The following is a 10462-nucleotide window of genomic DNA, read 5'->3' as shown; positions in this document are numbered from 1 at the left end:
TCTCCTGGATCTGTTTTCCAGGTCTGTTGTCTTTCTGGTAAGGTACTTGACATTCTTTTCAATTGTTTCATTTCTCTGGTTTTGCTTGACTACCTCTTGGTTTCTCCTTGTGTCATTCATTTCTACTTGTTCCAGTCTAATTTTCAATGATGTATTTTCTTCACTCACTTTTTTTATATCTCTTTGTAATTGTCCAATTGAGTTTTTATCTTCTATGGAATTTTTTCCATTTTATCCATTTTATTTTTTAGAGAGCTGATTTCTTTTTCCAGCTCACTAATCCTGTTTTCCTTGGAGTTGTTTACCTTTTCCAGCTCACTAATCCTGTTTTCCTTGGAGTTGTTTACCTTTTCCAGCTCACTAATCCTGTTTTCCTTGGAGTAGTTTACCTTTTCCAGCTCACTAATCTTGTTTCTCAATGATTTGATTTCTTTATCCACTCTGTCTTTGAATGCATGGAATGACTTCTCCAGGCTCTCTTGCCAAGCTTCCCTTTCCTTTTCCCATTTCTCTTCCAGCTCTCTTGTGAGAGCCTTTTTGATTTCCTGTATGAGGTTCTTTTGTATTGAGGAGCAGCTTATATCCCTCCCAGGGGATTCCTCTGGGGACAGTCTGTTCCTAGTCTCCTCAGCATTTGAAGTCTGCTCCCTCTCCACACAGAAGCTGTCAATGGTTAGAGCCCTTTTGAATTTTTTGTTCATTTTGTCAGAGTAGGAATCAAAGAAAACAAACTGACAAGAGACACAATTGGTCTGTTTTGTGGGGGATGGGGCTGGATGGTAAAAATGGGCTTCCTCTACAGACTGGGGGTAGGGCAGCAGAGAGCCACTAACAGAACAGCAATGACTGTACTGAGTCTGCGCTCTGAGGCTCCGAGAACGCACCGAGTCAGTCCAGGTGGGGGTTGGGGGTGGCTGGGCTCTGAGAGACGCTGGCTTTCTGGGGTTCCAATCTTCACCTCCGGTGTTCACACCCTCTCCACTGCTCCCGGCTTGCTGCCAAGACAGAGTATCCACACTGGGGCAAAAGCCCTTTCACAGAAACGGCAGAGATCACACCCCTCCCCCTCAGGTCTGAGCTGTGTGAGCTGCCTATCTCGCTCTGGCTGCCTGCCCTCAGTCTGCGCCCAGTCTGATTGACCCTCCCCCGAGCAAACACAGACCTTTTCTGGCGACTTTCAAGGATGTCTTCTCTTGGTGATATTTTGTGGATTTCTTTCTGGGTCAAGCATTAAGTCAGAGGCTTGTCATGAAGTAAGTTCTGAGAGAAAACGAGGAGCTCAAGCAGCTGTCTGCCTCCATGCCGCCATCTTGGCCGGAAGTCTCGCCTTGCCGATTTCAAAGTGCTATGTTGCTGTTCAGCACCATTGGCTCCTCGGGACCCAGTTAGGGTTAGAGGAAACTAGCTGCCCTTACACTGATATAGAAGTGCTAGATGCTATTATGGAATGAGGAAAGTCCAGTAAGTTGCTGATTGACATTGGGCAAATTGTTTCCTGTCTCTGAATCTGGAGCTCTCCCTTCTGTAAAATGAATATGTGAGGGGCAGCTAGGTGGCGCAGTGGATAAAGCACCAGCCCGGAAGTCAGGAGGACCTGAGTTCAAATCTAGTCCCAGACACTTAACACTTCCTGGCTTTGTGACTTTGGGCAAGTCACTTAAACCCAATTGCCTGGGGGGGAGGGGAATGTTGGATTATATTAGGGATTCTTGACCCTGTGTCCATGGCCCCCCAGATTCCAGCAGGTCTGTGAAGTGCGATGGGGAAAAAAAAATCACATCTGTATTTTCACTAATGCTTAACTAACGTGTACCATTTCCTTCGATCATGAACTAAAATAAATATTCTGAGAAAAGGGTCCATGGATCATGACACAAAAACACTGAATCTCTAAATAAGACGATCTTAAAGCCTTAAAGGCTTTTTCAGCTCTAACATTCTTTAAAGCAACATACCTAGCCCTAAGCTTGGCCCTATTTCCTTTGCCCATCTCTGGAAACTACATTTACCACAATACCCTTCGAGTGGGTGGGGATCGGAGGATGCCCACGGCCACGCGCTGCTTGGGACCGGCCAACTCCGAGGGGTGGAGCTTCGGCATTCAGGCTGCGGGACCGATTTCCGGAGGGGAGGGCGAGGAACTACGACTTCCAGAGTGCACCGGGAATCTGCGACGGACTAGTGACTTATCCGGAAGTGGCATGTGTCCTGCCTCCTCTGAGATCCGGCAGCAATGGTGAGCCGAGGGGGGGTGACGGCGTCTTGGGAGGGGTTGGACGGCAGTCATGGTGTCCAAACGAGAAGGGCTTGTGAAGGAGTGGCGGTTGGACTGGACCTTAAGTGCCCCCTAGGCCGGCTGCCCTGTTTTGTCGCCGAGCGGGGTAGTGAATGCAGCCGGCTCCCACAGCGAGCTCCTGGCCTTGCTGGAGCTCCTCCCAGGCCTCCTCATCCGCCCCCTGCCTCCGTGGGGGACGGCCTCTCGGACTCTGGGGCGTCTCTTTCGGCTCCGGGCCACCGTGTTTCCTTCCGGCGGGACTTGGGGCGGTCCGGTCCTCTAATAGGTTCTGCTGGCCCAGAGAGGATTAGGAACTTTCCCCCAGTCGCTCCGCAGCCCGGCTGGGAGGTTTAAAAAACCTTTATAGGTAAATTTTCTTCCCAAACATCCTCCCAAAGCCAGCAGAGCCCTGGCTGAGTCCTCCCTGATGCATCATGTGTGCTTCGTGCTGTTTGTAGGTTTCTGTCCTTTAGAGAATAAACGGGTGTTTGCTGGAAGCTCTACGTTGTCCGGGGTTCGGGGTCGTCCCTTTCGCTGCCCGTTAGGTGGCCTTTGTTTATTGGGGGAGTTGTCCCTTTGGTTCGATGTCATTCACTCTGTGTCACGTTTCTATCATTTTGTTCTTATAAATAGTGCCGTGTGTATATTTTTGCCCCGATCGCTTTTGGCTATGGTTTATTTGAGGATGGAAATGCCAGTGAGGAGCTGCTGGGTAAAGAGCATGGACAGTTTGGGTGACTTTTCCTTTCCACTTCTAAATTCTTGGTTTGCTTGCGGTCCTTCCTCCCAAACGCAGGCTTACAGCCAGATTCTCTCCCAGCACCAAACCCGCCTGTGACCCCCTACATTCCGCCCCGCCCGTGACAGCCGCGTCAGAGCCCTTCGAGGCCGATCCCCGCTCTTCTCTCACCAAAAGGTGTCCCAGGCAAAGCGCTGGAGTGATGAAGGCCCAGCTCCTTTGTGTTCTCTGTGTCAAAGATCCTTGTAATTATGGCATTTTATCTGGTCTGCTCTTCAATCACCTGTATCATCAAACACTTAGTGAACATTTAAACACCGTGTTTCCAAACCACCGGGCTAACCAGTTGTAGCCTTCTAAGGCCTCCAATATTCTCTTTTCTGAAATCTTTCTAGTTCTGATATCTGTAGAGCTCCTCTAGCTTTATATTGTGGCTTCCCTTGTAGCTCTCGCAGGGTGCCGGCCTGGAGTTGGGAAGACCTAAATTCAATCACACATGAATTGGTGGTGTGACCCGAGCAAGTCACCTAACCCTGTTTGTCTCCATTTCTTCCTCTGTAAAGTGAGCTGGAGAAGAAAATGGCAAACCACTTCTGAATCATTGTCAAGAGAATCCCAAAAAGGAGTCATGAGGAGTTGGGTACAACTACACAACAAATCTAGCTCTGATATTCCATATTCTAGGGTCCCTTCTAGTACTAATATTCCATGTTCTGAAGTGCCTTTGGGTTTTGTGGCTTTAAATAACTAATGTTCAAAACAGATAAATCCCACAACAGTAACTGGAGTAAACTGGAACAAAATGCTACAGATGTTCTGAGAGAGAGAGATGGAAAGTAGTAGTCAAGGAAAGTTGTCAGGCAACTGTGGGCAGGCAGGCCTCAGGGCATGGTGGGAAACATACTGATTCTGTAGACATGAGCTGGGAGCTGGGGCAGTTTTCTCTCTCTCTCTCTCTCTCTCTTTTTGTTTCTTTTTTATTAATTTTATAATTATAACATTTTTTTTGACAGTATTTATGCATAGGTAATTTTTTTACAACATTATCCCTTGTACTCCCTTCTGTTCCAAATTTTCCCCTCCTTCCCTCCACCCCCTCCCCTAGATGGCAGGCTTTCCCATACATATTAAATATAGTATATCCTAGGTACAATATATATGTGCAGAACCGAATTTTGTTGTTATTGCAAAGGAAGAATTGGATTCAGAAGGTAAAAATAATCTGGGAAGAAAAACAAAAAATGCAAACAGTTTCATTTCCCAGTGTTCCTTCTCTGGGTGTAGCTGATTCTGTCCATCATTGATCAATTGGAACTGAATTTGATCTTCTCTAGTTGAAGATTTCCCCTTCCATCAGAATACATCCTCACACAGTATCATTGTTGAAGTGTATAATGATCTCCTATTTCTGCTCGTTTCACTCAGCATCAGTTGATGTAAGTCTCTCCAAGCCTCTCTGTATTCCTCCTGTTGTTCATTTCTTTCAGAACAATATTCCATAACATTCATATACCATAATTTACCCAACCATTCTCCAATTGATGGGCATCCATTCATTTTCCAGCTTCTAGCCACTACGAAAAGGGCTGCCACAAACATTTTGGCACATACAGGTCCCTTTTGGGGGCAGTTTTTCTCAACAACAAAATGAGGGGGTTGGACAAAATAGCTTGGGAGGGCCCTTCTAGTTCTAGTTGGATGAGCAGTAATTTCATATATTTATTTTTTTTATTCATTCATTTTTCCATTTATTTGTTTATTCATTTGTTTTATTTTTATTCACTCATCCATTTATTTTTCTATTCATTCATTCATTTATTTTTGAGTCCTCTGATTTTAGTAGTTACAAACTGGTGAGAAGACATGACAGGTAGAAGGAAAGGCAGGTGAATTTGAGGGCCCTTAAGGTATCATCAATTCAGACCTCTCATATTCACTGCTAGAAAACCAGAAGGCCTTCAGAGGGAATGTGTTTTAGAGTCAAAAAATTTGGAATTACTCAGACTTCCTGACTCTTGACTATCTACATCACACCACATCCACACCATCATCTATTCTTTCAGAGTAGCCAGGAGGAGATGAAGTATACCTTCCTCCTTGTCTCACCCTGTGAAATGTTGACTAAACCTAGTCAGGTGTCATCACTCTTGTTTTAGTTAACTGTTTTTACTGTTAATACTAGAGGTAACCCCCAAAGCGTGGAGAGAGGCATATCAAGAAATGATTTTGATATATTTTTACTTATTTCATAAAATATTTCCCAATTACATTAAAAAAAAATTTTCACATTCAGCTTTTAAAAATTTTGAGTTCCAAATTCTCTTCATCTTGTCCCTCTCCCACCCTTTAGAAGACAAATAGGATATTAAGAAATGATTTTAATGCAAACACAAAAGGCATATGTAAAACTTATATTTAACAAATGTCCAGAGCTTTTGTCTCCTACCTTTCTTTTGTCATTTACCATTGAGTGGGTTCTTCCTTGAAAAGAAGAAAAAGGCCAAAATGGAGGGAGACATTTTCCTATGATGTCCCCTGTATTATCTTGTTGGCGCCCAGGGTTAGTGTTGCTCTATTTTGTAGCTATGTGTGCTTGGGGCATGGAGCCTCTGGAGCCCCTGTGGTTTGGAGAGGAGCTCTAGAGATGCCATGCTCCCTGAGATAAAGCTTGAAACCCAAGTTCCTTTCTCTAGAACAAAGCTGAGGCCACTGGCCACTAAGCAAAAGACAGGCCTGGCTTTGTTCTCCTGGGTAGAAAAGTCACCAGATCCCCGATGAGGGCTTCAGTGGTGAGGCTGCTGCGTCTATCCACTGATGAATAAGGGAAATGTGTGGCTTGAGAGAAGAGAGATTGGAGGCTTGATTGCCAAGGCTTTGGGAAAGCCATTGTTTATGTGGGCGTCTAGCTTTTTGCCTTCCAAAAGTCCCTGTGGATGCCACAGGGCCATGTCATCTCTGTTGGGTACAGAGTTGGGATATTGCTTTGTTAATATTTGTTAATATTCACTGGTCAGATCATGGGACCATGAAGCACAGAATCCATAATTTTAGCCTTTGTTATGACATTAATCACATTCTGCCTTGTGACCATGATTTAGAACCATAGAATCCCAGGGAATTCAAAATATGGATTGGTCAAATATGGGAACCATAGAACATCGATTGTTAAATTGGAAAAGATTTGAGAAGGTTCTTAAGTCCAGGAAGGCTATTTCCCCAGTCAGCTTTAGTTATGGGCATCCATAGAAGCTGGAGATGGTGATTAGACCAGATCAGCTCTAGAAGGCCCAGTCTTTGCAGGCTCCCTCAGTTTACAAATAAAGATGCCCAGGCCCAAACTTTCTCAGGACCACACAGGTAAGAAGCAGAGCTGGAATTTAAATCTAGCTTCTTTTGACTCTAACCCCAATCAGTACTCCTCCTGCTATAGTACACTACCCCAGCTATGACGAGACACTGAAGAAATAGTGCTTTGACAGAACACCTGTTTTCCTTGGTTATTTTCAAGAGTTATCCTCAAGACAAAAATTGGGCCTCAATTTTCCCATCTGTAAAATAGAGAAATTGTTCCATTTATCTCTGTTATTGATACTGTGAATTATCAGATATCCTTTTACCTACCTTCAACTTGAATCTGGAACTGTCTTACCTAGTGCTGAGCTTGAAAACAGAATGTAGGAGGGACTGTATACATGGAGAAGATAAGACTCAGGGCATGTGAGAGCTGTGTTCAGGTATTTGAAGGGTTTGTGGGAAAAGGATCAAAGTGTTTTGACTACAAAAGACAGAATCAGACAGAGTGATTGCATGGAAGTTTTTGAGAACAGAAAAATTAGGTTTAATATAAGAAAAGGCTTTCTGGCAAATATAGCTGTCCAAAATGACATGGCCAGCTTGGCAGGGGATGTCAGAGGAGGTGGAGATATCTTTGTTATGTCTTGGAGCAGGCAGCTGCTGAGCTCTCTTCCAGCCCTGGGACAGGACGATTGTGTGGCAGTTTCATAATTGTTTGGGGTTGAGGGCTGTAGATCTCCCTTTATCCTCACACCTCCCAGGAGATGCACATACATAACATACATGCCTCAGGAAGATGACTGCTCCCTTTTCCTCTCTCTTCCAGGCCACAGGAACAGATCAAGTGGTTGGATTTGGCCTGGTGATTTTCAGTCTCGTGACTTTCACCTACTACACGATCTGGGTGATCATTCTGGTAAACTGCTGCTTTTGATCCTCCCCTTGATAACAACTTTTCCCCCTTAGACTTCTCAAAGCCCTTTGCTTCCTCACTCCAAAAGTGACTTAATTATGTGAATTTATTTCTTTTGTCTCATCCCTCTTCTAAAGGGCAGCAACAAGAATTTCTCTAAAGTTCCAGTCTTGCACAGTACCCAGAACAGTGCCCTGGACCCAGCAGGTCCTTAAAAGTCATTTGCTGAATGAACATTATGATGTACCTTTTCCTTGTTGAGTAGGCACTTTGATTGATTGAATGGATTAAAGGATCAGTGACTATGTTCCTGGGTTACAAGCCTTCTTTGCCATAGCTGTTGTGACCCCAGTTTCAAGCCTAAAACACTCAACTTTCTTGAGCTCTCCCTGGTCATCAGCATCTGCCTGTCAGGCCGTATAGAGTGAGCAGCGGCTGTATGCTGGGTTCCCTCTAGGAAGTGGGAGGGTGGGGGGCTTCCCCCTTCAAAACAACCAGGATCATCTTGCTCTTCAGGACTGTTTCTGGTGTCCCCAGATTTGGTGCTGCTGACTCAGGATGCTAGAACTTACTTGGATTTCTTATTTTCTTTTTGTTCTCCCCCCCTCTCTCTCTCATTTTGCAGCCTTTCATAGACAGTGATCACATTATCCATAAATACTTCCTGCCCAGGGAGTATGCCATTATCATTCCCCTAGCAGCTGGCCTATTCCTGTTGCTGTTTGTGGGTAAGCTGCCTTTTTCTTCCTTTCAGCAATAGGGAGAATGTTCCAGAAATGGTTTACTCAAGCAGCTGCTTGAGCTTCTTCATTACTGTGAATAACGATTTCATGGGATAGTCATCACTTCACCAGAGTTGTAGCGAGGTGGCAGAATAGATAGAGTACTGGGCTTGGAGTCAGGAAGACCTGAATTTAAATCTTGCTGGATGACTGTGGGCACTTTGCTTAATTGCTTATGTGCGCTTCAATTTCCTTCTGTGTAAAATGAGGAAGTTGTACTGCATGTCCGTCTATGATCTTTCCAAGACTAAATCAATGATCTTAGGAAATGACTTGACCAGGGTCTCCTGTTAGTGGTGTTGGACTTGGGATGAAAAAACCTGCGTTCAAATCCCACCTCTGGGGACCCTGAACCAACTTTTGAACCATCATATCCACTCTCATTCATTATTGTGATCATTAGTGAAAGATCCAGGACTAGGACCTAAATCTCTTGATCTTCTGGTCCTTCCCACTCTCTGCTACCTGAATAGAAGAAAATGTCATTTATGAAGGGATCCTTGAGAGATCGTGAAGTCATAGTCTCAGATCCATTTTTAGATGTCATCTAGTTCAGTGCCATCAAATGAATGGATCTTCTAATACATGAGTGATCATAGGACTTCCAGAGACCCCAGGGACCATTCTGCCACCTCCTGAGTATTGCTGAAGGAGGGTACTTCCATGGTCTCTGCTGGGGACTTCAGCCAAGAGGTCCATTGCGGGCCCTCACACTGGGACTTAAGCCTAAAGTTTAAGTCTAAAGCTGTCTGAATATGAAGGTGGAGAATTTCTGACCCCAAGAGTGTTTAGGGAAAGGGGAGGGTAGATAGGGAATAGTGCAACCTTCAGGACAGCCAAGTCCCTTCTGCCTTCTTATTGGTACTGCTCAGTGTTAGTCACTGGCATTGTTGTCCTTGTCTGTGCCTTCTGTCAGTCACAAGCCTGCCTAAAGGCTGGTGACCTTGGCTCGAGGAAATATATTTGTGGGCTTTCTATTCCAGGGCTGTTCATCACTTATGTGATGCTAAAGAATCGGAAACCAGCCAAGAAGACAAATTGAAGGAGGCGCAGCCAGACGTGGGGAGGAATCTGGAGTCACATCTTGGACCCCATGCGTTGCATCCTAGCTGAGCTTGGAGGAGACATGGGGGCGGGGGTTAGAGAGGATCCTCTGTCCCTTCTCTCAGCCCCTTTCAGACCGGGGTGGCCTGGGGCAGGATGCAGTGCTGCTTTCAGGACACAGCTGAGGAGCTTTAGCATCCCAGATGCCTCCTGAACGGTGGACATTTTGGTCCTATGGGACTAAGTGTGAATTGAGTTCTGTGACTGACTGCCTCCTTCTCCTGGGATCCAGCCTGTATGGGAGGAGCTCTTCTTCCTCTCCCAGTTTTATGGGCGAAAGAGACACCAGCCTTCTTCCCTCTCTCCTATTCCTCCTAGCTCTGCAAATGAGCTTTTGTTCACATTCCTGTAGATCCCTTCCCTTTTCTACCTCTTGCTTGGTGGAAAATCAGTTTTTCAAAGGCTGACACAAGCTTGGACTCATCCCAGAGTACAGGCTCTACTAGACAAATCCCTGCCCTAAATTCATTTTCCTGGGAAAAAAACCAGACCCCCAGCCAGTGAAGAGGCCAAACAGGGAGATGTTCAATTCAGGCTATGAAAATTGTAGAAACTTTGTGGACCAAACTACTAACTGGCACTGCCAGGAATAAAGGCCTGACAGATATTGTCCAGTGTGCTGTGTCATACCCTGTACCATCTGACTTCCATGTGGTTCCTGCACCCTACTGTAGCCCCTGTGCTGCTGAGCTTCCAGTTTCTTCTCTGTGTTTCAATAAATATTTAATATGACTGTCTCAGTCATTAATGATCTTTTTCAATGAAGTTTAAAACTAGGCCTCTCTCCTGCCTACCTTTTCTACAAGTTGAAAAACAAAGTAATGCTAAGACATTTATTCAAGCAAAACAAATTCCCAAGTTAGCTATGTCCAAAAAATGTATGTGTCACTGCACTTCTCTTTCAGGAGGGAGGGAAGCATGTTTCATCATGTCCTCTGGACTCAATGCAATCAATTATTTATTGTTTTTAGCATCATTTATTAGAAAACAATGCTTGACATTGTTTTCATATGTAAAACAGCTTTGAGTAATTTCACTTGCAAATAGTACAATTGGAAGGAAAACCACCCATGTCTGAAGTTCTTTGCAATTAATTGAGAAATGAAAATTTTCAGATTTTGTATTGCGATAGATGAAGCAAGAGATACAGTTAAAGATGTTTGATTACATGTGTATGATATGATATTAAAACTAATATTGGGAAAGATTCATTATTTTGAAAAACTTCAGTAAGCATTTATTAAGTCCTGGTGATGTGGAGAAAAATGCTTGCCTTCAAGGAGATGATTCTTTTCAAAAGACTTAAAAAATTAACTATTTTCTATCTCTACTACCCCAATGGAAGGAAAGAAAAC

The 10462-nt window shown here is 44.4% G+C and overlaps 1 protein-coding gene across 1 annotated transcript; it reads left to right on the top strand.

Annotated features, from left to right (window-relative positions):
• Positions 1 to 2060: 2060 nt before the first annotated feature.
• DPM2 (dolichyl-phosphate mannosyltransferase subunit 2, regulatory) lies at positions 2061 to 9851 on the top strand. Its single transcript, XM_074293746.1, has 4 exons — positions 2061 to 2236; positions 7135 to 7224; positions 7847 to 7949; positions 8987 to 9851. The coding sequence occupies exons 1-4, from the start codon at positions 2234 to 2236 to the stop codon at positions 9043 to 9045; spliced, it is 255 nt and encodes an 84-aa protein (XP_074149847.1). The 5' UTR covers positions 2061 to 2233; the 3' UTR covers positions 9046 to 9851.
• Positions 9852 to 10462: the final 611 nt, after the last annotated feature.

Source organism: Sminthopsis crassicaudata, chromosome 2 (assembly GCF_048593235.1).
Source record: "Sminthopsis crassicaudata isolate SCR6 chromosome 2, ASM4859323v1, whole genome shotgun sequence".
NCBI lineage: Eukaryota > Metazoa > Chordata > Mammalia > Dasyuromorphia > Dasyuridae > Sminthopsis > Sminthopsis crassicaudata.
This window is presented reverse-complemented; position numbering and strand designations above follow the sequence as displayed.